Here is a 27,865-nt window from a genome sequence, read left to right on the forward strand (position 1 = left end):
GCACACCAGTTTATATCCCAGTTCATACCTTGTTTTCTTTTCTGTCCATACAAATTGATCCAAGATCAGACCGCAATGCACAAACTGGTCGCGTGTCTCCCAACCAGAGCATGACCGCTTCATAGAAATAGATGAAGCTATAACACCCGGGTCGGGAGAGGAGCGATCAGTCCGCCCATTGTGGTCTGATCTCGGACCAATTTGTACGGACGTCAGAATGAGCCATAAGAGTTACCTCCCTCCTGACCCCACACACACAGCGCCACTCCTGTACACAGCCCTTGTCAGGTATTGCAACTCAGTCCCAATCAATAGAATTCAGCTAAAAGGTAAAATTGCTTACAATCAAGAGTGGCGCCATTACCCTTTTTTAGTCGCATATATCCCCTTTAAAAAGACTGGCAGAAGTGGTTTTCTTCAGCTGTCATGTAGACACCATTGGTGGAATATAGTCAGTTTTACAGCAGACTGTATTCTGTTTACTGGTTAGCAAGACAACAAATTAGATTTTCCAGAAACTATGATAAATAATATTACAATGGGGAATTTGTTCAAAAAAATAAAATAATCCCATTATACTTACAGAATTTCACCAGTAAATACTTATTTTCGTTCAGGGCACGAGGAAAGTTGGAACTTGTGAGGACAAGGACGTGATGATCTTCCTTGATTTTGGGGGCTTTGTATTTCTTTGGTTTAGGTCCAATCCCTGATTTTTCTTCCTGAGCTACACCAAGAGCAAGAATGAAGAACACAGATGTTGTGAGGAGCAGGATCTTCATTCTGTCCAGGTTATGGAGGGAAAAGATGAAGAAAGCTCCATATGTTCCTCTAGCCGTCCGTTGTATTTCTGTTACCAGCAGAGCAAGTGGTAGATTCACACGTCACGTTATCTGATTAAAATATTTCCAAGCAAAGTTGCCAAATTTACTTTGAGATACCGAGGCGCACTCACTAGAAGCATTTTGTAGCCGAGAGACGTTCAGAATCTTCAGCCTCATACAGTACAGACCAAAAGTTTGGACGCACCTTCTCATTCAAAGAGTTTTCTTTATTTTCATGACTATGAAAATTGTAGATTCACTGTGAAGGCATCAAAACTATGAAGTAACACATGTGGAATTATAGAATTAACAAAAAAGTGTGAAACAACTGAAAATATGTCTTATATTCTAGGTTCTTCAAAGTAGCCACCTTTTGCTTTGATTACTGCTTTGCACACTCTTGGCATTCTCTTGATGAGCTTCAAGAGGTATTCACCGGAAATGGTTTTTACTTCACAGGTGTGCCCTGTCAGGTTTAATGAGTGGGATTTCTTGCCTTATAATTGGGGTTGGGACTATCAGTTGTGTTGTGCAGAAGTCTGATGGATACACAGCTGATAGTCCTACTGAATAGACTGTTAGCTGCTTTTTTCTTGCCATAATACAAATTCTAAGTAAAGAAAAACGAGTGGCCATCATTACTTTAAGAAATGAAGGTCAGTCAGTCTGAAAAATTGGGAGAACTTTGAAAGTGTCCCCAAGTGCAGTGGCAAAAACCATCAAGCACGACAAAGAAACTGGCTCACGAGGACCGACCCAGGAAAGGAAGACCAAGAGTCACCTCTGCTGCGGAGGATAAGTTCATACGACTCACCAGCCTCAGAAATCGCAGGTTAACAGCAGCTCAGAATAGAGACCAGGTCAATGCCACACAGAGTTCTAGCAGCAGACACATCTCTACAACTGTGAAGAGGAGACTTTGTGCAGCAGGCCTTCATGGTAAAATAGCTGCTAGGAAACCACTGCTAAGGACAGGCAACAAGCAGAAGAGACTTGTTTGGGCTAAAGAACACAAGGAATGGGCATTAGACCAGTGGAAATATGTGCTTTGGTCTGATGAGTCCAAATTTGAGATCTTTGGTTCCAACCACCGTGTCTTTGTGCAACGCAGAAAAGGTGAACGGATGGACTCTACATGCCTGGTTCCCACCATGAAGCATGGAGGAGGAGGTGTGATGGAGTGTGGGTGCTTTGCTGGTGACACTGTTGGGGATTTATTCAAAATTGACGGCAAACTGAGCCAGCATGGCCACCACAGCATCTTGCAGCAGCATGCTATTCCATCCGGTTTGCGTTTAGTTGGACCATCATTTATTTTTCAACAGGACAATGACCCCAAACACACCTCCAGGCTGTGTAAGGGCTATTTGACCAAGAAGGAGAGTGATGGGGTGCTACGCCAGATGACCTGGCCTCCACAGTCACCAGACCTGAACCCAATCGAGATGGTTTGGGGTGTGCTGGACCGCAGAGTGAAGGCAAAAGGGCCAACAAGTGCTAAGCATCTCTGGGAACTCCTTCAAGACTGTTGGAAGACCATTTCCAGTGACTACCTCTTGAAGCTCATCAAGAGAATGCCAAGAGTGTGCAAAGCAGTAATCAAAGCAAAAGGTGGCTACTTTGAAGAACCTAGAATATAAGACATATTTTCAGTTGTTTCACACTTTTTTGTTAATTATATAATTCCACATGTGTTAATTCATAGTTTTGATGCCTTCAGAGTGAATCTACAATTTTCATAGTCATAAAAATAAAGAAAACTCTATGAATGAGAAGGTGTGTCCAAACTTTTGGTCTGTACTTGTATATAGTAATAGATTATTCTCCATATGCCATTAGGAAACTTGTACAACTCACACAGCAGATTTTACTTCCTTTCCTCAATTTAGGATTGACAAATTAATCAAGGTATTCAGTGATGTATAATTAGGGATTATTGCTCCAAAACTTGGCAGATTTACAACCTTTCCCAAATGTTGCTGTGACAGGTAATCATATAGGTCCTTGTGGTACAGTAGGGGCCTCATCAAAATGTATTTCCAGGGTCCTCCATCAACCTTTACCATCGATGGACTTTACTTACAATAACTTCCTGAGCTTTGCGGTAACATAACAGTAACCGTCTATAAACTTGGGTGATTACAATATTAGGCATTGATCTTGGTGCCTACACCACTAGGTGTCACAAAGCTTGTTGGGTAAGCTACTAGGAGGCACAAAACTTGGTGGCAACACTACTAGGAGGTACAAAGTTTGCTACGTATATTACTAGGAGGCACAAAGCTTGATACGTACAGTATATTACTAGGAGGCATAAAGCTTGATACATATATTACCAGGAAGCATAGAGCTTGGTGTTTCTGCCAAGAGGCACAAAGTTTGATGTGTACTACTTGGAGGCACAGAGCTTGGTGGTTATGCTAATAAGCAGCCAATATATTGATATTACACTACAAGGAGGAAAGAGCCTGGTTGTTACGCTGCTAGAAAGCATAGAGCTTGGTGGTTACACTACTAGGAGGCACAGAGCTTTGTGGGAGCAGTGATAGAAAGCATAGCGCTTGGTGGTTACACCACTAAGAGGCACTGAGCTTGGTGGTTACGCTGATAGAAAGCATACCGCTTGGTGGTTACACTACTAGGAGGCACAGAGCTTGGTGGTTATGCTGATAGAAAGCATACCGCTTGGTGGTTACACCACTAAGAGGCACAGAGCTTGGTGGTTATGCTGATAGAAAGCTTACCGCTTGGTGGTTACACTACTAGGAGGCACAGAGCTTGGTGGTTACGCTGATAGAAAGCATACCGCTTGGTGGTTACACCACTAAGAGGCACAGAGCTTGGTGGTTACGCTGATAGAAAGCATACCGCTTGGTGGTTACAGCACTAGGAGGCACAGAGCTTGGTGGTAACACTGCTATAAAGCATAGCACTTGGCTGTTATACCACTGGGAGGCATAGAGTTTGAAGGTAGTAGAGTAACAGAAACAGTCTCTTTCAATAGAATAGCAGGCCGTTATCAATAACAAATGTGACCTCATTGCTATAAAGGAAGCAGTCAATTATGACTGGCAGCATACTGTGGACTGTCTTGACTATGTATTCATGAGACATGCGCTCTCACTTTGGTCTTCCAGGGCAGACAATAGCCTCTCCTTGCTGTCTTAGACCATAGAAGCCTTTGCAATTCTCAACTTGGTCATGCGAATGCAAGCCACATAAAACAGCCATTTAAGAGCTTGTTCCGATCAGACCACACCATCAATGTCGAGGCCACAGCGCCTCTCCGGTCTCAGTCCACAGTGCCATTCACAAGAGGATGGTCAAACGCTAAATCTCTTCTATACAGAGATAACAGCTAAACTAGTTTGGACCATTGGGTGTGAAGACTGGGAGACAACCCAGAAGGTGACGAGGGATATTACAACTAGAGGGCCAAGGAACTCCACTGCCATTATGGTGGGTGCTTGGTTCGCAAAATGTTCGGTATTTGATACGTGTCAAAGTAACATCCACATGAGTTCCAGGATGCGGTATTTCTCAGCAGAACATCGTCCAGAGAATCACTCTGCCTCCTCCAGCTTGCCTTCACTAAACCTAGGGTCACACAGATTGAAGGCAATAGCAGGGCGTCGGCGGGATGGGACCAAAGGGATATGATGGCAGGCAAGCAAGCAGAGCAGGAAACACAGGAAGTCACAGAGCCAGAGATGTAGAAAAGATTGTAGATGAAGGGTTAAACGGTAGGCCTAAACCAGGCTGTAGATGTAGGTGGTAGAAGCCACAGCAGTTTTAGGCTGCTTTTACACTTGACGTGTTTTTTACGGGCAGTTTTTGCGGGCCATATGGCCGTAATTTCCATGTTCTTCCGCAAAAAAAAAAACCTTCACGGATCGCCGATTTTCCCTTTTATAACAAATATCAGGGAAAAAAAACGGCAATCCGCAAATATGGTGTACTGCAAAAACAAGCTAACGTTTTTGTGGTAATATTGAAAAGCATTGCGGCTGTGTCCGTAAGCCGTGAAAAATATTGAGCAAGATCGATATTTTTTCACGGCCGCAAATACGGCACTCACGGCCATACGGAGCACGGCCCTCCTACTAATTTTTGCGGGCCGTTTTTGCGGCCCCATAGAAATGCATTGGGGCCGCAAAGATGGCCAGCAAAAACACGGCAAGTGTAAAACCAGCCTTAGAGATTATTGAGGTGTAATATGAACTGTCTATCAAAGCCAGTTTGTAATGCATACAGAAGACGATGGGTTAATCTGCAGGTGATAATCGATTGGTTAATCATCAGTTCTGAGGAGAAGTAGATGCAGATTGCATAAGCCACAGAAGCTCACAGAGATGATTGCAGCATAATGTGAACAGTCTCTTGCTAACAGCTGGTAATGCTTACAGCAGACAATGGGTTAAATCGCAGATAGAGAAGTACGGTAGAGGCAGACAAACAGAAAGTTGCAGGGAAGATTGTAGCTGAAAAAATCTAGATGGTGGTAAACTCCAAATGGTATCTGGACACAACATTGACTGAATGCTGAGTGTGTCTAAATCAACCATAAAAGGCCTTGGCTGGTGAGGTCGTTGAGGAGCGCCTGTGATGCCGGTGTTGCCTGAAATTGTGCACAGCAAAGGGCGGCGTAACTTAGAAAAGAGGGAAGCCCGGCTATTGCGTAGATATAGGTGCATGACTGACATCACCACTGCAGCTAGTGACTTCTAGGCATAGTCACCGTCTGATATGGCATGTAGTTTTTCAGAAAACAAACCAGCATTACTAACTCCTGGCCAGATTACCAATACACTAGCACAATGCGCCAGACTCCCATAATAAAGGCGGGAAACAGCAGAGGTGAAAAGTTATTTTCTTTGTTGTTTTTGGAATTTTTGTCCCTTTCTGGCAGCAGTGTTCAATTTTAGTATTAGGACTCATAAATACGAGGACCCTTGGCATGGGTTGCGAGCTTGCTTATTTTGGCCAAAATATTGACAAGTACCTCATGTAATGTATTATTTCCTACATATTTTTTTATTGCACATTTTCCCAATTTTTGCAGGATGCAGCCAGGCCCTTAAATGTTGGTTGGGCGAAATGGGGCATCAGTCTTGTGGGGTGCACTTATATAGTGCTGGGCAGCCCGCCTGATCTAACAGTATGGGCGTCACCAATAGGCTGTAAGCCAGACACTGTGCTTCACACGTACCTGTGTGACTGGCGTCCTATGTAACCTCCATGTGAGTACATTTTAATACTACACAGCCACCTCCTCCATGAATTGGTAGGTCGAGTGACTATTTGCAGTTACACATGTCTCCACAAGCGAGTGGGTTCGTAACACTCGTTGGCACAGTTCTCCATGAACAGCACCGAATAACCACTTTAATTTTGAGGAATTCACTAGTGTAACTGTATTTGAACTAATTTTTCCTACGGTTCATCTATTTGATAGACGAGAACAATATAGGCTGTACTGTTACACTCCCTGACAGAAGTTATGTCGCTTATCCATGTTATGTAAATAAAAGCTTATAACCGGACGTTAAATTCATCCATTGGTTGTATAAATTATTCTTTTGAAAGCTGAAACCCTCCGAAATGTGGTTTAGGTTAAGAAAATAAATTGGCATCAATGCAGAAATATTGATCATTTAATGGACACAGAATGGTCAGATTTTGGCAAGACAAAAGTTTTGTCGCCTGGTCATATAATGCTCCCAATCCTAGTTTACATCCTCACCTGTGCTCAGTAAATGATCGGTTAATTAGTAGGTGTGTATAAAAAGAAACCCAGCACCCCAGACCTTCACTTGAGCTGCAACTTGAGCTCTGACAACATGCCAAAAATCCAACCTGCGACCAAAGCCTGGATAATCAAGAGGCTGAAGACCAGATCCACTGCAGAGGTGGCTGGCACCTTTAATGTGTCTCAGCGTCAAGTACAAAGAATTAAAAAAAGATTTGAAGGGACTGGAGATGTGTTTGACAAGCCCAGGTCCGGCAGAACCCGCAAGACAACTGCTCAGGAGGAACGTTTGTTGGTTAGAAAATCCAAATCAAGCCCCTCTTCCACTGCAGCAGAGCTCCAACAGGCCTGGTCACCTCAAGTCCCTGTGTCATCTAGAACAGTTTGTAGGATTCTGGCCTCCATGGTTGAATCAGTTCCCAGAAGCCAGCACTAAACAAAAGGCAAATAAACCGTGTGGCATTTGCAAAGTCCCACAGCCTGCTAAACTGATGGATGCTGGAAAAGTGGCAGAAGGTGGATTTCTCTGATGAATCTTCAGTAGAAATACACCACAGCCGCTGCAAATACTGCAGGAGACCTACTGGAGACCATATGGATCCAAAATACTCACAGAAAACAGTTACATTTGGTGGTGGAAAGATCATGGTCTGGGGTTACATTCAGTATGGGGGTGTGCGAAACATTTGCAAGGTGGAAGGCAATATCAATAGCCTAAACTATCAAGAAGTATTAGCTACCTCTTATATTCCAAAGGGGTCAAATTCTGCAGCAGGATGGTGCTCCATCTCACACATCCATCTCTACAACAAAGTTCCTCCAGGCAAAAAAGATCAAGGTGCTCAAGGACTGGCCAGCCCAGTCACCAGACATGAACATCATTGAGCATGTTTGGGGTAGGATGAAAGAGGAAGCTTGGAAGACAAAACCAAAGAATCTAGATGAACTCTGGGAGGCATGTACGACTGCATTCTTTGCTATTCCTGATGACTTCATTAATAAATTGTATGAATCGTTGTTGAACCGCATGGATGCAGTCCTTCAAGCTCATGGAAGTCACACAAAATATTAAATATGACTCTAATAGCACCACAACTTCATTCACCAATGTTATGCAACATATATCTGTATTTTAAGTTAATTATTTGTTTGAATATCACATTACTTTCTGTGGCCGACAAAACTTTTGTCTTGCCAAAATCTGACCATTCTGTGTCCATTAAATGATCAATATTTCTGCATTGATGCCAATTTATTTTCTTAACCTAAACCACATTTCAGAGGGTTTCAGCTTTCAAAAGGATAATTTATACAACCAATGGATGAATTTAACGTCAGGTTATAGATAAGCTTTTATTCACATAACATGGAGAAGCGACAGAACTTCTGTCAGGGAGTGTATGGTAACAGACTACAAACAAACCTCGTGTAGTCTGCTGATGTAGTCGTGCTTTCTTCCAATTCTCTTTTTCTTGCCAACCTAACGATTGAATGTTGGAGTTAAAATCCTTAAAATGTTCCCAGATTCTTCCATAAAAAAGGGGATAAATAGTCCATAGCAGGTTGGATAAAACTTCAGTGTGATGGATCATTGAACACGGACAGACGCCACTTTTATACGAGAATATTTATTTTTTTCATAGATCTTACAACCAAGTGTTTTCTGATTTCATTCAAAGAAACATATATTCCTTTTACGAAGTCCCAGGTTCTTTTTTTTTTTGCATATACTTACATATATATATCTTTATATAAAGGCATTTATTGTTATCAATAACATAACAATCAAAATAACTTAACCAACTCATTGCCAAATGTGGTAGCGTTAAAACACTGAAAGAAGATGGTGTATGTAGTAAAGTGGTCTGCACCCTGCGGCTCTCCCTCTGTTGCGAGTCTGAGATGCTGGAAGTTGCAGCCTCCCACCAGCGGGGGAGCTACAGGCTGCAGATCTTGTATGAAAGTAACATAATTGTTTGCCGATATGTATATATTGTCATAACTGAGAAGATAAATACATAGCAGACTGTGACATAAGCCTATACAGGCCTTACGGTAGATGTGCATTTGGTTTGTACTGTCAGGACAAATGAACAACTCAAATTTTCATCCTTAACATGGACAATAACTAAATGACTCTGGGAAACCGGAAGAAATCGGACGCTATGGTCACCAGATCAGTGCGTGTAATGGCTACATGTACAGTCCTGGGTCAGACTCGGCAGCACACACAGGCTGGATAGGATCGTTTGCTGTAAGCATCGCTTTCCCCGGGGGCCTCATATATAAAACAGGCACCATTGATATTAGTGGACAGCGGTAGTTCTGCACCACCGAGGTCCATTCAAATGGATACGCATTAAAATAAATGGGAGGCTCAAACCAAAACACATATAATATATCAGATCACGGACTAGATACCCAGAGGTTGTGTCCATAAAAATGAGCATGAAACATAAGGTCACCGATGGAGTGATGCTGGCCAGAACGTACAGACTGCAGAGATTTCCCGGGTACATGGTCACTCAAACATCATTTTACAGATACAAACGGATAGAAAAAGTACAGTACTTTAGCATTTAATATACTGTACTTCTAGTGTATGAGTCCTGAGTTACATCCTGTCACCTTCAGAGCTACAATCAGAATTCTGCTGGTTGGATGGAATCAGTCCCGTTTTAACAGGAATAACCCTTCGCTAAATACGTATTTAACTATTTTTTTTTTCCTTCATTTTTTAACAGTGAGTTTCCAGGTTTGTGTCATATACAAGGTCAGTTATTTCTTTTCACTGATTGCAGGGAAGTGTCACTTACTGGGCTGCTTTCTGTAGGTTTTATAAAATGACTTTTTCCAGCAGGAGATTAAGGCTGGTTTCACATTTGCGTTAAAACAACGCTGCGCCCTGCGTCGTTAAGCCCCGCCCTGAGCCGGCTCCCTGCCCGCCCCATCCGGGATCACCGCCTACTTTCGCATTTGCACGCATGCGATCGGTGCACCCTATCTTTAGCATAGGGTGCGCAGATCATGCGCTGCCAGTGTGAAAGTAGCGTGCTGCGCACTTTTGACGGTGCGCCGTGCGCGCCGAAATGCAACATGCTGCATTTCGGCGCACCGTCAAAAGTGCGCAACACGCTACTTTCACACTGGCAGCGCATGATCTGCGCACCCTATGCTAAAGATAGGGTGCGCCGATCGCATGCGTGCAAATGCGAAAGTAGGCGGTGATCCCGGATGGGGCGGGCAGGGAGCCGGCTAGGGGCGGGGCTTAACGACGCAGGGCGCAGCGTTGTTTTAACGCAAATGTGAAACCAGCCTAACACTGATAAACCCGCTGCCAGGTAGTCAAACCACGCCCCCATCTCCGATTGGCAGCTTCTGTTGTGCACCCTGCGCGTAAGCAAAAAGCGGCCAATCAGTGGTGTGGGCGGGGTTATACAGAGCTAAGCATTCAGAGAACTGGTAGATCTACAGCAGATAAAACAGTGATTTTATCAAAACTACAGCAAGCAGCCTAGTAAGTGACACATCGTTGGAATCAGGGTCTCTGTCACTACATTATTCTGTTCTGAGAGGAGGTAGAAAAACAAAACAAAACTGAAAACCGATTCCCTTCTAGACAAGGTGATTGACGCTACAGGTAATGATAACTACTGCTGCACGTTACTACTGAGCAGCAGAAGTTGCCACGCCCTGTGACATCACTTCCTGCTGTTGTCATTGGCTGAAACTGCCCACACAGGCCTCCTGCCCACATCTATAGGCACTCTGCACAAACTACTGGTATTACCAAGTGCTCTCTGCTCCTCTAAATGCCGAAGGCAGCAGCAAAAATGGAGCAGAGACACCCGAGTATTGCACGTAGTATGTGAATTACTGCATTGTACATGCAGAGGGCAGACAGGACAGGACATCATGTAGCATAACTGCAGAGAAGTAATGTCAGAGGAGCCGGCGTAGCTTCAGCAAAGACCTGTAGGGTCAAAACACCTTGAATACTTGCATTAGAAATAATACGGTATGTTCACACAGTTTTTTTTTTAAAAATGCTCGTTTTTATACGCTTTTTATGTATTCAAATGAATTGGTAGAAAAAAAACAACTAAAAAACAGGGAAAGCTGTACGAGAATGGTCATGCTGTGGTTTAAAAAACAAAACAAAACAAAAAAAAAAAAACACATCTTACATTTTGCTGCTCCTGTAAAATGCTGTGTCCTCCTCCCCCTAAGAAAAACCACATTGAAAAAAACTGCAGCAAAAATACAAAGTGCGAACAAACCCTTGGAATGATAGTAGTGATTGGCTGTTGTACATTACATCACCCATAGGTCGTTCCATATTGACAATCATCAAAATATGGAGCGTTACTTTAAAGGGGCTGTTCAGTCTTAAAGTGCAAGTCTGCAGACACCATGTGACTGCAGACTTGTGAATGCTTACAGCGCGCAGTGTGCGTACGGTTAGGATTCGAACTGACATTGACGAGCTCGCTCAATACAAGCGAGCTGAGCGAGGCCGGATACGTCGTCAGAATGTGGCCAGGACTATGCAAAAATCACACACACACGCCCGTCCTTACCCAGAGAATCCTGACCGTGTGCACGGTGCTTGCTGTGAGGATTCACAAGTCTGCAGTTACACAGTGACTGAAGACTTGCATCCCAAGGCCAGACAACCCCTTTAAGTGTCTGATGCAAAGACTACACTGTTGAACTGAATATTAATAGCATATAATCGGTCAAGACACTGAACAAGCCGGGAGTTACTGTTAGATGGGAAGTTAGGGCTAAGAAAAAGCCAATGCAAATGTAAAATCGAACTCTGGATGTCAATGAAGTATTATAAAAGCAAAATATTTGCAGAATTACAGGTACAAGCCGTAGAACACTTTCCAAAGGCGAAATCGGGTCCCTGTCCAAAGCTCATTACTTCATAAAGCTTGATACTGTGACATGCGAGCAAGGTGCTAACGATGAAGACACCGTTCATTGTCCATAAACCTATTTACCACAAGCATTATTCCTGCTCAATAACATTTGCAATCAGCACGAGAAATAAGAGTCCTCAATCAAACACGGCGCTCCCTCTTATCCATCGTATCGTCTAGACTTTTTTTTTTTTGTTTTTGTTGTTGTTGTTCCGGATGAGTATGCTCAAATCATTTCAAAGATCAAAAACAAAAATGGAAAGAGAGAAATTATTTTACATAACAGAGAAAACAGAAAAATAATTAAAATTAAATTAACGGATTCAGCTCATCGTATAACCGGTGCCGATCGATCATTGGTAACGGTGGGGCGCAGCTTGACAGTAGCAAACGGGTTTTCCCCACTGCAAGAAAAGAAAATAGATTATGTGGTAAAAGAATAAAAGCAATGTCAAGATCAAGACGTAGCGTCAATCTGTGCCTAAAGTAGGAACTGGGGACAGGGCGCCCCGACACTGCGGACAGGGCGCCCCGACACTGCGGACAGGGCGCCCCGACACTGCGGACAGGGCCATATATCAGTAACAGTGTGCACACATATGTAAAGGATGGGATAAGTGGTAATTGCACTCACAGTGATCAAAGCACACCCAGGGGGACACAGGGAGGCTGCCGGGAGCTATATGATGTGAGACCCACACTGCAATGTTCTGCTTTATTTAGTAACAGCTGACAAACTATTCCACTAACCCGTCTGTCCGTCCCTCCACTCTCCGTCTAGTTTACCTCTCTTTCTGTCATATATGGCTATACAGGACAGGAAGGTAATCTAGATGGACCGAGTATACAGTGCCACACAATCTGTGCCTGCTGGCTCCTGAGATCTGGTACAGGCCACAGTGTAGTTCACTTACAAAATATATTGGATCACTTGGTACAGGCACTGCACAAAGAAAATGGCATACATGTAGGGAAGGTTTAGAACATAAAGATCTTTATCTCATCCATCCACTCCTCACCTTCATCGAATTCACCAACCATCTGTCTATCTCAACAACCATCCATTCCAATATCTGACAGTCCGTCCAACACACTATCAGTCTGTGTCTACACTCTCGCTCCCACTTTCCATCCATTCCTGCACTCTTGCCCCAACCCTTGTGTTCAGTCACTCTTGCCCTCTTTCCATCCCATCCTCCTCCTGACATCTCATGCCCTCTTCCCATCCTCATTCCATCCCTCCATCCCCATCCTCCTTCCATCCCATCCCCCTTCCATCTCTCCATCCCCATCCTCCTTCCATCCCTCCATCCCATCCCCCTTCCATCCCTCCATCCCCATCCTCCTTCCGTCCCATCCCCCTTCCATTCCTCCATCCCCATCCTACTTCCATCCCATCCCTCTTCCATCCCTCCATCCCCATCCTCCTTCCATCCCTCCCATCCCATCCTCCTTCCATCCCTCCCATCCTCCTTCCATCCCTCCCATCCCATCCTCCTTCCATCCCATTCCCCTTCCATCCCCATCCTACTTCCATCCCATCCCCCTTCCATCCCTTCATCCCCATCCTACTTCCATCCCATCCTCCTTCCATCCCTCCCATCCCATCCTCCTTCCATCTCATTCCCCTTCCATCCCCATCCTACTTCCATCCCATCCCCCTTCCATCCCTTCATCCCCATCCTACTTCCATCCCATCCTCCTTCCATCCCTTCATCCCCATCCAACTTCCATCCCATCCTCCTTCCCATCCTCCTTCCATCCCTCCATCCCCAAGTCCAAATTGGCATATTTCTCTAGAAATAAATACAATGTCATACCTCAAAAATGGGTGTTTCATAACTCCATTTGGTGTTGGTTTCTGTTAGTTGAAAAAAAAAAAGTTAAAAAATGAATTCTACACTGTACATACTGTGACCGATCACATTCTGGGAAACATAAAAATAACAGATAACATAGAGAAATCCTAAGCACTATATAAATGTTACCACTAGAGTTGAGCGAAACGGGTCGAAAAAATTAAAAAGTCGCCGACTTTTGGCAAAGTCGGGTTTCATGAAACGAAACCCGACCCTAGGATGAGGTCGGCCACGAGGTCGGCGACTTACGCGCCAAAGTCGCGTTTCAAAAGTTTGTTTTGCGCTCTTTTTCAGCCAATCAGGATCCACGGACACTGTGGGCAACGTGATGACATAGGCACAGGTCACCACCATCTTTCAGAAGGGCATGCAAGTGATTGGCTTGCTTTGGTGGGCGTCACAGGGGGTATAAAAGGGCGTGCACGCCGACCGCCATCTTACTTCTGCCGATCTTAGTATAGGGAGAGGTTGCTGCTGATTCTGTAGGGAGAGCGTTAGGCAGGGAAGAAGACAAAAAAACTGCTTCTGCTGCTAGCGATTTGGCCTGCACAACACACCAGTCACTGTGTGTGCAGTGCAAGGGGAGGCTATATTGTGGTGTATCAGTGGTGTTGGTTGTTGGGCTGCCTTTTAAGGCTTCCTGACATGCTGGCATTGCTGTTTACCCACTGCTCCGCAAACTGCTTTTTTAAAAGCAATCCAATCTCCCTTATCCTCTCGTCACTTTGGTCACAGGCAGCTGTGCCATCGAGCGTGTCACATAGCGCTCAGATATCAGTGGGCCGCACACAATCCACAAGTGTCCACTGTCCACAAGTGTACGCAGAGATTCAAAATCTCCATTATCCTCTCGTCACTTTGGTCACAGGCAGCTGTGCCATCGAGCGTGTCACATAGCGCTCAGATATCAGTGGGCCGCACACAATCCACAAGTGTCCAGTGTCCAAAAGTGTACGCAGAGATTCAAAATCTCCATTATCCTCTCGTCACTTTGGTCACAGGCAGCTGTGCCATCGAGCGTGTCACATAGCGCTCAGATATCAGTGGGCCGCACACAATCCACAAGTGTCCAGTGTCCAAAAGTGTACGCAGAGATTCAAAATTTCCATTATCCTCTCGTCACTTTGGTCACAGGCAGCTGTGCCATCGAGCGTGTCACATAGCGCTCAGATATCAGTGGGCCGCACACAATCCACAAGTGTCCACTGTCCAAAAGTGTACGCAGAGATTCAAAATCTCCATTATCCTCTCGTCACTTTGGTCACAGGCAGCTGTGCCATCGAGCGTGTCACATAGCGCTCAGATATCAGTGGGCCGCATACAATCCACAAGTGTCCACTGTCCACAAGTGTACGCAGAGATTCAAAATCTCCATTATCCTCTCGTCACTTTGGTCACAGGCAGCTGTGCCATCGAGCGTGTCACATAGCGCTCAGATATCAGTGGGCCGCACACAATCCACAAGTGTCCAGTGTCCAAAAGTGTACGCAGAGATTCAAAATCTCCATTATCCTCTCGTCACTTTGGTCACAGGCAGCTGTGCCATCGAGCGTGTCACATAGCGCTCAGATATCAGTGGGCCGCACACAATCCACAAGTGTCCACTGTCCACAAGTGTACGCAGAGATTCAAAATCTCCATTATCCTCTCGTCACTTTGGTCACAGGCAGCTGTGCCATCGAGCGTGTCACATAGCGCTCAGATATCAGTGGGCCGCACACAATCCACAAGTGTCCACTGTCCAAAAGTGTACGCAGAGATTCAAAATCTCCATTATCCTCTCGTCACTTTGGTCACAGGCAGCTGTGCCATCGAGCGTGTCACATAGCGCTCAGATATCAGTGGGCCGCACACAATCCACAAGTGTCCACTGTCCACAAGTGTCCACTGTCCACAAGTGTACGCAGAGATTCAAAATCTCCATTATCCTCTCGTCACTTTGGTCACAGGCAGCTGTGCCATCGAGCGTGTCACATAGCGCTCAGATATCAGTGGGCCTCACACAATCCACAAGTGTCCACTGTCCACAAGTGTACGCAGAGATTCAAAATCTCCATTATCCTCTCGTCACTTTGGTCACAGGCAGCTGTGCCATCGAGAGTGTCACATAGCGCTCAGATATCAGTGGGCCGCACACAATCCACAAGTGTCCACTGTCCACAAGTGTACGCAGAGATTCAAAATCTCCATTATCCTCTCGTCACTTTGGTCACAGGCAGCTGTGCCATCGAGCGTGTCACATAGCGCTCAGATATCAGTGGGCCGCACACAATCCACAAGTGTCCACTGTCCAAAAGTGTACGCAGAGATTCAAAATCTCCATTATCCTCTCGTCACTTTGGTCACAGGCAGCTGTGCCATCGAGCGTGTCACATAGCGCTCAGATATCAGTGGGCCTCACACAATCCAAAAGTGTCCACTGTCCACAAGTGTGTGCAGAAATTCTAAAACTCCCCTGTCCTATAGACACCTTGTACCTTGTTTTACATTACTATATAGTTTGTTGGATTTTGTCTACATTTCTACCAAAAATGAGGAAGGCTGGTGGAAGAGGCCGTGGAATTGGGCGGGAGTTGGCAGCTGGTAATGATGGTGTTGGTGGTGGATCTGATGGTAGTGGCAAGAGCAAAATAGGACCGAATGCAGGAGGTGCTGACCCTGCGTCATCGTCTGGCTACATAAGGCCTCGAACGCTTAGTTTTCTAGGAGTTGGCAAACCGCTTTTAAAGGCAGAGCATCAGGAAAAAGTTTTGTCTTACATTGCTGACTCAGCCTCCAGCTCTATCGCCTCCTCTTCTTCAGTTGTAAAAAGTAAAAGCACTGAGTCGTCATTGGAGGCTCATGTTCATGAACCACACCTTTCCTTGTGTCCTTCACCCCAACCAAGATTGAAGGATGACGCAGGCCATACTACTGATTACTCCATGGAGCTGTTTTCACATACCATGCCTGGATTATCAAGTCAAATGGTGAATTACCCAGGCCAAGATGAATCTGACATGGAGTGCACTGATGCACAGCCGCTGATGGATGATTCTGCTGGTACATTCACTCAGAGCACTACATTGTCCTCGCAGTGTACAGGGCCAGATTTTGACCCTGATGAGACTCAGGTGCCCCTTCCCGCACACTATACCACCATACACGGTGACACAGAGAAAGGTGCACATGACATAGAAGAGGAGGTGATGGATGACCCAGTTGTTGACCCAGATTGGCATCCATTGGGGGAAGAGGGTGCTGCTTCCAATAGCTCAGATGAGGAGCATCCACAGCAGACATCGACATCGCAACAGCTGTTATCTGGCAGGCCCGGAGCACTCCAAAGACAGGTTCCAAACATCAAAAGAGTTGCTGGACAGCTTGTCCAGAGGGTCAAAAGATCACAGCGTGCTAGGCCGCAAAATGTCTGCCAAAGTAGGAAGAGTGCAGTGTGGCACTTTTTTGAACAAAATCCTCATGATCAGGCCAAGGTTATCTGTAAGAAGTGCACAAAGACCTTTAGCCGAGGGAAAAATCTGAAAAATTTGAATACCAGTTGCATGCTTAGACATTTAACCAGCATGCACTTGCAAGCGTGGACACAACACCAAACCTCAAGTGCCACATGTGCAACTGATCACAACGAAGGTAGTCAGCAACGCTACATTGTTTCCCCCACTGTAAGCCCACCGGTTAGCACAGCAGCAAATGTTGAGGTGTCGTTGCAAGGCCACAGCAGTCAGGGAATCCCACTGTTATATCAACGAAAGACTGATTCTAGGCCATCAGAAAGAACACCAACTCCATCACCATCATCAACCCTCTCTCAGTCCGCCCTGTCCACCGCTACTTCCACCATATGCAGCTCTCAAGTCCAGCTCACCCTCCCAGACACTATGAGTAGGTCAAGAAAGTACTCAGTCTCTCATCCGCGTACACTGGGTTTGAACACCCACATTGCCAAACTAATCTCGTTTGAGATGATGCCCTTTCGGTTGGTGGAAAGCACAGCTTTCCGCGAACTCATGGCCTATGCAGTACCACGCTATGACCTACCCAGTCGCCACTTCTTCTCTCGCAACGCCATCCCAGCCCTCCACCATCATGTGAAAGACCGCATTGTCCATGCACTCAAGCAGTCAGTGAGCGGAAAGGTGCACCTCACAACTGATGCATGGTCCAGTCGGCATGGCCAGGGCCGTTACGTGTCCATCACTGCGCACTGGGTTAATGTGGTGGATGCAGGGTCCACAGGGGACAGCAGTGGTGGGACAGTGCTGCCTAGCCCACGGTATAGGAAACAGTTGGCTGTAGGCGTTCGACCCTCCTCCTCCTCCAGAAGCGACAGCTCGTCCACAGAGCGCAGTCGTACGAGCACTCCATCTGCAGCTGCCACTGTTGCACACGATGTGTCCCCCTATCGAGCAGCTAGTGGAAAGCGTCAGCAGGCTGTGTTGCAGATGATGTGTTTGGGCGACAGACACACCGCCGAGGTGCTGGCCGAGTACTTGAAGCGACAAACTGAGTCATGGCTGGGCAGTGTACATCTTGAGGCAGGCAAGGTAGTTAGTGATAACGGCCGTAATTTTGTGGCAGCCATAGCCCTTTCAAAACTCAGCCACATACCTTGCTTGGCTCACACCTTGAACCTGGTGGTGCAGTGCTTCCTCAAAAATTATCCGGAGTTAACAGGCCTGCTCCAGAAGGTGCGAAGACTGTGCGCGCACATCCGCCGGTCGCCTGTACACTCCGTTCGTATGCAGAAGCTGCAGCGATTGCTCCACCTTCCCAACCACCGCCTCATTATCGACATTGCAACAAGGTGGAACTCCACCCTGCACATGGTGGAGCGGCTGTGCGAGCAGAGGCAGGCCATAATGCATTTGTGGGAGGATACACGGCCAGGCACTTTGAGAGCAGACATGGAGTTGACAGGCGTGCAGTGGTCGAAGCTGAAAGACCTTTGTAAAGTCCTTCAGTGTTTTGAGGAATGCACACGGCTGGTAAGCGCAGACGACGCCATCCTAAGCATGAGCATCCCACTTATGCGTCTGCTCATGCAAACTTTGACGCACCTTAAGGAGCAGGCGTCTGCAGCCAATGTTGATGAGGAGGAAGAGGAGGAGGGAATCCTTGATGACATTCAGCCATTGTCTGCTCAGGGACCTCTCCTGGACGAGGTGGAGGAAGAAGAGGAGGAGGAGGAGGAGGATGATGGGGATGATTACTTAGGGGAGGAGGATGCATCTCGTGGGGCAAGTGAAAATGTTGGCGTGGCAAGGTCTGGTACAGGGTTTGTGCGTGACTGGAGGGATGTGGATTTGCCAGAAAGTGCTCCTCCACCCAGCACTCGCAGTGTATCATTGACACCGGGAACATTGGCCCACATGTCAGATTATGCCTTGCGGATCCTAAAAAGGGACCCCCGCGCATTGCCAAAATGATGAACGATGACGACTACTGGTTGGCCAGCATCCTGGATCCACGCTATAAAGGAAAATTACAAAACATCATGCCACAGGAGAACCTTGACCTAATATTGGCTAATAAACAAGCAACTCTGGTAAATCGGTTGCTTGAGGCATTCCCAGCACACAGCAGCGGTGATGGTTCTCACACGAGCCGTACGGGCCGGGGTCAGCTTGGCAGAGGTGTTCGTGGTGCACACAGCAGAAGTGGCGTTGGAGACAGGGGTTTCATGACAATGTTGTGGACTGATTTTTCAAATACCGCTCACACAACTGGTAATACTGCATCGATGGAAAGTGACAGGAGACAGCAGTTGTCAACTATGGTTACAAACTACTTTTCCTCCCATATCGATGTTCTCCCACACAGGTCATTCCCCTTTGACTATTGGGCCGCTAAACTGGACACCTGGCCTGAATTGGCCCAATATGCCTTACAGGAGCTCGCTTGCCCAGCTGCAAATGTGCTATCGGAAAGAGTCTTCAGTGCAGCTGGATCAATCCTGACAGAAAAAAGGACCCGTCTGTCAACCCAAAATGTGGATGATCTAACCTTCATTAAAATGAACCACGCATGGGTTTCCAAGGATTTTGTCCCACCTTCCCCTGATGACACATAGGGTGACAGAAAAATGGCTTGCTTTGGTCCACCTCTTCCTGGTACTTCACCTATTTCGCCTTTTGCATCAGTTGAATGTCCAACATCAACATATGCCACTTTCTAAAACTCCCTAACTGTGCTGCCTCCCCCCCCATGGCCGGGGTCACCACCTAGCGCACGACACCGTGCGAGTGCCGTTGCCCTGGACAGGTGGGTAGGCCGACTCTTGGGCGCGGGCACTGGCACAGGGTCCCTCATAGTGCAATCAAGTGTCTCTGACGGCGGTGGTGCACACCCGCCGTCAGACACACCGCTGTACTATGAGGGGCCCAGTGCCAGTACCGACGCCCACGAGTGGGCCCCCCTTGCTTGGCCAGGGCCCCAGCATTTGCAATCTTTACCTCTCCCTGCTCCTCCGCTGTGTAATCTGGGCCGTCAAATCCATACTGTGCCTGACACCGTCTGAGCCTGCCTCCTGAGACAAATATTTTGAATGTGTACGCTATCCATACATGTTATCCGGGGATACGGTACCCCTTCTAACCTTTGTGCAATGACGTGCAATCCATACTGGGCCTAACACCGTCTGAGCCTGCCTCATGCTGTATAGACATATATTTTGAATGTGTACGCTATCCATACATGTTATCCAGGGATACGGTACCCTTTCTAACCTTTGTGCAATGACGTGCAATCCATACTGGGCCTAACACCGTCTGAGCCTGCCTCATGCTGTATAGACATATATTTTGAATGTGTACGCTATCCATACATGTTATCCGGGGATACGGTACCCCTTCTAACCTTTGTGCAATGACGTGCAATCCATACTGGGCCTAACACCGTCTGAGCCTGCCTCATGCTGTATAGACATATATTTTGAATGTGTACGCTATCCATACATGTTATCCAGGGATACGGTACCCTTTCTAACCTTTGTGCAATGACGTGCAATCCATACTGGGCCTAACACCGTCTGAGCCTGCCTCATGCTGTATAGACATATATTTTGAATGTGTACGCTATCCATACATGTTATCCGGGGATACGGTACCCCTTCTAACCTTTGTGCAATGACGTGCAATCCATACTGGGCCTAACACCGTCTGAGCCTGCCTCATGCTGTATAGACATATATTTTGAATGTGTACGCTATCCATACATGTTATCCGGGGATACGGTACCCCTTCTAACCTTTGTGCAATGACGTGCAATCCATACTGGGCCTAACACCGTCTGAGCCTGCCTCATGTTGTATAGACATATATTTTGAATGTGTACGCTATCCATACATGTTATCCGGGGATACGGTACCCCTTCTAACCTTTGTGCAATGACGTGCAATCCATACTGGGCCTAACACCGTCTGAGCCTGCCTCATGCTGTATAGACATATATTTTGAATGTGTACGCTATCCATACATGTTATCCGGGGATACGGTACCCCTTCTAACCTTTGTGCAATGACGTGCAATCCATACTGGGCCTAACACCGTCTGAGCCTGCCTCATGCTGTATAGACATATATTTTGAATGTGTACGCTATCCATACATGTTATCCGGGGATACGGTACCCCTTCTAACCTTTGTGCAATGACGTGCAATCCATACTGGGCCTAACACCGTCTGAGCCTGCCTCATGCTGTATAGACATATATTTTGAATGTGTACGCTATCCATACATGTTATCCGGGGATACGGTACCCTTCTAACCTTTGTGCAATGACGTGCAATCCATACTGGGCCTAACACCGTCTGAGCCTGCCTCATGCTGTATAGACATATATTTTGAATGTGTACGCTATCCATACATGTTATCCGGGGATACGGTACCCCTTCTAACCTTTGTGCAATGACGTGCAATCCATACTGGGCCTAACACCGTCTGAGCCTGCCTCATGCTGTATAGACATATATTTTGAATGTGTACGCTATCCATACATGTTATCCGGGGATACGGTACCCCTTCTAACCTTTGTGCAATGACGTGCAATCCATACTGGGCCTAACACCGTCTGAGCCTGCCTCATGCTGTATAGACATATATTTTGAATGTGTACGCTATCCATACATGTTATCCAGGGATACGGTACCCTTTCTAACCTTTGTGCAATCACGTGCAATCCATACTGGGCGTGAGAACGGCTGGCGAGCTGTTAAGCAAGCTACAGCACCTGTCCAGACAAGTACAGGGATTCCCTAGCGAGGAGACTTATTTGATTGTTTTCTATGTTGGGACAGCAATTTTTGGGGAGCACTATACTCTGGGGAATGATAGATGGGGCCCACCATACACTGGAACATTCCAAAGGTGGACATCAGACACTGGAGCAGCATTTACAGGGCCCATTATACACTAGAGCAGTAGAAATGGGGCCCATTATGTTTGGAGCATTATTTGGGCCCATAAGACAGTGGAGCTTCATCCATGGGGACCAACATATACTGTAGCATTATGTGGAGCTCATCATATACTGTTTCAAACATTATATGGGACCAATGATTTTGTATGGAGAAATAGATGGGCCTCGTCATGAGATGTAAAAAGTGAGGTATTTTTCATTGTACTATACCGCTATTTCTCTGCCGTATCGGAGCATGATGAGTTGTGGTATGTGTTAAAGGGGCGCTCTTTCGCCCAGGGCACATGAAAACCTGCAGCCAGCCCTCCCCCCCCACAAATTTAGCCAAATAACCCCCATTTTTCAGTGCGTAACTTGTATTATGAAGTTAATTAAGGTTGACAAGCTTAAGTAAGAAGAATTGATGCTTTTGGCATTCAAATGGGCACTGTAGGTGTGTTTCCTGTCCTCCTCTCACTGCCGACTTTTATTCCCCATTGACTTACATTGGGTTTCGTGTTTCGGGACGACCCCGACTTTTCCCTATAATCGGACGATCTTGCTCGACCCGACTTTTGGAAAAGTCGGGTTTCACGAAACGAAACGCGACCCTAAAAAAGCAAAAGTCGCTCAACTCTAGTTACCACTGTTACTGGCAATACACAGAAGTGGCCAGTAGATGTCAGCAGTGCACCCTCCGTTCATATAGCAATGACCTCCTTACAGCTGCCGGACAGTCTGGTGAGTCCTGGGTCTGTAGAGATGACTGGGGCCGGTGTCAGTAGTAAATGCACATTGCTAATGAGCCGAGCTTTCTTGGCATTTGTGTAATTTGTCTTTTCCTTATTCCAGAGTCGCACAATGCTATTACTTCATGAACAATCTTTAGAGTCACTTATCTAAGACCAAAGGTGGGTGTGGAAGGGAGAGTCAAAAGTACACCGGAAACCAGCAGCGGCACGTGTGCAGCAATCCTCGCACATGCAACCACGTGTGTAGGGACTGCAGCTATGGCAAAGCCACCATTCACACAGCACTGCCAGATGGCAAAGAAATTGTGTAGAACTCCATGCAGGGGCTGTGGGTGCGCGGCTGCCGCCGTGGGGGAGGACAAGAGCGGCTGCAGTCTAGGGGGGAGGGGGCGGCTGCAGCCTAAGGGGGAGGGGGCGGCTGCAGCCTAAAGGGGAGGGGGCGGCTGCAGCCTAAGGGGGAGGGGGCGGCTGCAGCCTAAGGGGGAGGGGGCGGCTGCAGCCTAAGGGGGAGGGGGCGGCTGCAGCCTAAGGGGGAGGGGGCGGCTGCAGCCTAAGGGGGAGGGGGCGGCTGCAGCCTAAGGGGGAGGGCGCGGCTGCAGCCGAATCCCGCAGTGTGATGTGTATACCCGAGCACACTACATATCAGACGTGCGAGTGCCGGACATATCTGCAGGCTCCGGTTTACCTTCGCTCCTCCCTCTAAGACACCTATCACTATAAATCTTGTGTACTCCACTTGGTAGAGTTTTCGGCTTTTGTGCTAGTAATATATATTTCCATCTGCGGCGTTCCTCTTCAATGCGCATCGGCGCGCTCCTGACAATCAAGGGCAAGCTGACCTCACCCGCAGCGATAAAACAGGAGAACAATGCCCTCAGCCCTTCCTGGCAGATCTGAAGAGCTGCGGAGTTGTGAATCTGGGGCAGCCATATACTAAGACGTCAGGCTTTCTGATATCGCAGTGTCTGGGTTTGAAGGTTTGTTTGGTTTTATTCTGAAACTTGCAGAATACAAAGCTGCTTCGTCACCTAATATTGGTTTAGCTGAATAATTCACATCTCTACGCAGTTAGTATGCGAGGTATTTTAAGTGGTTTGTCGCTCACTTCTTGCCCTGCATGCAGGGGGGATGTGGGTGATAAATAAGCAAGAAGTAGCTTGTAATTCCAAGAATGAGCGTTAGAGGGCAGCACCTGTACACCAGAATCGAAAGACTGGTACAATGTGATAAAATCTTAAAAATGAGGGGGGGGGGGGGGGTCCTTTAAGAAATAAATGGCATGGAGATTTGCAGGCACATAGCACCGTGTCTCGGAATTCCAGCCAGAGAGAAAATTCCCTTTTAAATAGAAAACACAAGTCCCTTAAAATAGACCTGTCATGAGATCTAAAGTGGGCAGTTTTGGCTTGATTTATTCCCACCGCTCTCTGGAGTATTCAGTTTTGTTTTGTTTAATCCGCCATACGGTTCCAGAGATATGGGCCTTTTCTAAGTGGGTGTGGCTCGCATGATTCCTCGAGGGCGTGTCTTTACAGCACGCTGCATTATTCTGTTAGCCACACCCACTTGAAAAAAAAAAAAAGAACAAAACATAAAATGGGCAGGAAATAAAAAAAAGTTGCCAAGTGGGTTGGTCAGTCTTCTCTTGGCAAACAACTGGTTTTATCAAGGTAAGTGGCAAAAGGTCATATAAAAAATGTGACATATTGCATAAACAGCAGTGTCAACGCAGGACAAGGACAGCTCCAGTCCTTTAAGACAGAAACCGCTGATACATCCCCTTGTTTGATGTCTATATGGATATAGGAATATGGACTGGCTTCATCAGACTCCCCACTATTAGGATAAGTGCATATCACATCTCTGAAGTGCCCCCTCAGTGAAAATGATCCAAACTAGGCATTGTCCAATCAAAAAGCTGCAAAAAAAGCTTCAGTAAAAAAAAAAATATATTTTAAAACTCATAACATTTAATTATTATTATTTTTAATATATATTATATTTCCTATGTGACTGGTAGTTGATATATTAGCCCCAGTTACAGGGATAATTCTACCTAACTGGGTTCTCCTAGAACCTAGCAGATCTTACTTTCACCCTACACCCAGCGATCACATGTCTGTTTGTACAGTGCTGTGTAAACATTCATAGGCAGGCAGAGATGGTCAAAAAACATCTCTGCCTTCTCTATGAGGAGTCTGGCCGTGTCTGATAGCTAGCTTCCTGGCTCCTGCACGATCTCATACAGCTGCTAACCAAATAATGTCGCTTTACGACATCACTGCAGAGTAATACGATGAATATCCCAAGGTTTACAGTTGTTGGGGGGGGGGGTCCTGAAGCAGTAAAAATCTCACACTTCAGGAAAAGAATAAGGGCTCATGCAGACGTCTGTGGATCTTGGTCTAATCACTGAATGCAATGCATGGACTCGCCGTGGGTCTCCCGACATCGACATGACCGCTTCATATATTTCTGGGAGATGAACGCACTCCGGTCGGGAAACTCGTGGCCGGTCTGTGCATTGCAGACTGAAATCCATGGACGTCTGCATGAGCCTCCACCCCGCTAAAAACTCCTTAACAAAATATTGCTTCCTGACAGGGCTGTGGAGTCGGTAAGCCAAACCTGTGACTCCGACTCCTCAATTTCCCTTACACCGACTCCGACTCCAACTCCGACTCCACGACTCAGACTCCCACACATATTGCTTATATTTAAGTGAAAAATTTATTGTAGTACAATGTGAACCTCAGACATTTAATCATTTTTATGATCCAATAATCAAGATGTTTAGATAGAACAGAATATATATTGGTGTACTACCCGGTTTTCATTCTTTTTGGTACAGATACGATATGGATAGACAGATATGGATAAATGGATAGATAGAGCAGATTTCTAATCTGCTTTTGCTATTGAAAACATTATCTATGAGCTCAAAAACCTTTCAGGTGATGCAGTTTTTGAAAAAGATGATCAGCTTTTGCAGCTGAAAAACGTATCCTCAAAAAACACAGGAAAAACGCTGTGTGTGAATGTAGCCTTAGATCAGGAATATAACAGCCATTTATAGGACATTTCATAACTTTCCCAAACTCCTATGAAAAAATATTCAGCACATCCTGCATTGAATTACTGTACCCAATTTATTATATATTTTAGGAGTCGGAGTCGGTCCATTTTATACCGACTCCAACTCCGACTCCACCAAAATGAGCACCGACTCCGACTCCACGACTCCGACTCCACAGCCCTGCTTCCTGAAGCGGTTTCCATTTGAAAAACTTACTCCCCTCGAACGAAAATCCATGACTCAAAACACAGTACAGTTTTTGCAGTGGCTGGAGGACAGAACCCACTTACCGGTGATCCGTTACTTGCTGCGGGGACAGGTTCTTTGGCAATAGATGGGGTGAAGGTAGCTGAAGCCTCCCTAAATGAAGAGGACTCCAAGTAGTCAGGCTCAGGAAGGACCATGTCCCTTTTGTCGAGCAGATTGGCCGTACTGAGACTTCTCACTGGAGCGGGGCTGGGAGTCACACTGCAGGAGAGGAGGACGCGGACATGTTAGCATTAGTTTCCTCCGGTGTGTGACACTTTAGGTTGTGTTTATGTCTGACACACAGCATAGTATACCGATGCACGGCCATTATCTCACTGCGGTGCCGGCTACTGCGCTCCTGTTCTAACTGCCATAACACCTGGCTACGAGCCATGCCCTCGGGGTTCACCTGTTCTAGGTGTGTCATTGGGTCTCTATATTATTTAATGTGACGTCATATGTTTTGCGCCAGGGCTTGTGGTTGTGTAAAACAAGGCCGCGCATATTATTCTAAAGTCTAGCTTGCTTGAGTTGGGTCAGTAAGAGAAACCGTGAATCACACGGCACATGTCCGCCCCCACCTTGGCACTTGTGTGGTTTCTTTTCCGTTCTCTTCTAGCGGTCTGGTATATGATGAGGGGAACCATCCTTTGCTGGAAGCAACAAGAACAAAAAAAAATTAACAAGAGCTAAGGTTTCCATTAACAACAAAACATTTTATAAATAAAATAGTGAAATCCTGATAATGCGTCATCTCCAAAGATACCAAATTATCCAAACTTCTGAACTGTAGGATCTACCTCCCTCCTCCTCGGACAAACCTGCAATGTGATCAGGACCGTACGGGGCCTTCTTACTGAACGAGAAGGATCGGATATGACATTCCAGACTTCTCTTCCCTGGTGAGATGTCACCACCAAATGTGTCGGCAGCCACTTATTACTCTCTCCCCATAGGGATCACATTAACATAAGGCTTTATGGTGGGCTTGTGAATATAGAGAGATATGGAGAACATTCAGCTAACCCCCATCTAATATGCATGAGCGCCTTCCAGCACCAGATAAAACCCCCGAGCTCCTGCACATGGGTAAACTATGGAGGGGCTGCAGCCTTTACATTCCACAAGTAAGGGTCAGTCAAAAAGAGGTGATCAGAAGACCCCATAATATAATCGGTACTCACTATTACACATATGACAGCATTAATGCACAGTACTAGAAATAATGTGAACAGCACTCCCAGTCCCAGACAATTGGGTGCAGGCAAAATGGCAGACCATGGTCCAAAACGTCCACCTGGATGCTCAGGTGCTGATCTGACCGTACAAATCTATACTTACAGCTTGGTAGCGTCGTGCTCCCCATACAGCCAGCCGTCCTTCTCCTCTGGTATTAGAAGAGTGATGATGTCTCCCTGCTGAAAGCTCAGCAGCGTCTTGCCGTTTCCTTGGTGTGGGAAAATGGTTCGGACTTTTGTTTTTTTCATGAGGTTCAATCCTGTAGCGACAGACATGGAGCGAGGCAGGATGCCGTCATCTGTGCTCTCTGCGGTCAAGAAGAGAATGAAGACGATGATACGTCTGGCACTTTTCTCATACAGGCGCAAGGCAGATTGAGGACAGAACGACAGCAAGCACAAATCTTGAAAATTATGAGCATCTTGTATTTAACAGCGTTTTACCAATCCCCTGGGGGTTTGTACTCCTCACTCACCTAGCGATGACTTTGGCCTGTCGTAAGTCACCTTAGGAGTGACTGCTGGGTTGTTGAACATGTCAACCAAGGGACTCGTCTGTGCCCGACTGGATGGTGGAGCTGGAGGCACCCTCAATAATGTGTTCCTAGAGATTGTGTCATAGTCTCCGGCCATCTAAGACAAAGAAAGAATAAAAGTACATAAAATGGAAAGTAAAGGCAGACCGCAGCCTAAACTTTGCCACACATAAAGAGTAATGTTGACCCAACATGTGAATTTTGGTGAGACTAGTCCACCATGTAATGGAGCGTGGAGGTGTCCTGACTTTCTCCGATGGC

At 46.3% G+C, this 27,865-nt stretch overlaps 2 protein-coding genes across 2 annotated transcripts in view; both read right to left on the reverse strand.

Annotated features, from left to right (window-relative positions):
• PDILT (protein disulfide isomerase like, testis expressed) overlaps positions 1-1,040 on the reverse strand; it is a 40,711-nt gene extending 39,671 nt beyond the window's left edge. The window contains exon 1 of the mRNA XM_073543085.1: positions 584-1,040. Within this exon, the coding sequence (XP_073399186.1) occupies positions 584-782 (199 nt within the window). The 5' untranslated portion in view covers positions 783-1,040. The remainder of the gene's footprint in view (positions 1-583) is intronic.
• Positions 1,041-10,714: 9,674 nt separating this feature from the next.
• The window catches only part of BAIAP2L1 (BAR/IMD domain containing adaptor protein 2 like 1), a 104,634-nt gene continuing 87,483 nt past the window's right edge, over positions 10,715-27,865 (reverse strand). The window contains exons 9-14 of the mRNA XM_073543086.1: positions 27,545-27,701; positions 27,172-27,376; positions 26,412-26,483; positions 25,872-26,049; positions 13,322-13,362; positions 10,715-11,905 (exon numbers count right to left, since the gene is read on the reverse strand). Coding sequence (XP_073399187.1) covers positions 11,830-11,905; positions 13,322-13,362; positions 25,872-26,049; positions 26,412-26,483; positions 27,172-27,376; positions 27,545-27,701 — 729 coding nt within the window. The 3' untranslated portion in view covers positions 10,715-11,829. The remainder of the gene's footprint in view (positions 11,906-13,321; positions 13,363-25,871; positions 26,050-26,411; positions 26,484-27,171; positions 27,377-27,544; positions 27,702-27,865) is intronic.

This window comes from Dendrobates tinctorius, unplaced genomic scaffold, assembly GCF_039654945.1.
Source record: "Dendrobates tinctorius isolate UK_male_01 unplaced genomic scaffold, ASM3965494v1 ptg000129l, whole genome shotgun sequence".
NCBI classification, from domain to species: domain Eukaryota; kingdom Metazoa; phylum Chordata; class Amphibia; order Anura; family Dendrobatidae; genus Dendrobates; species Dendrobates tinctorius.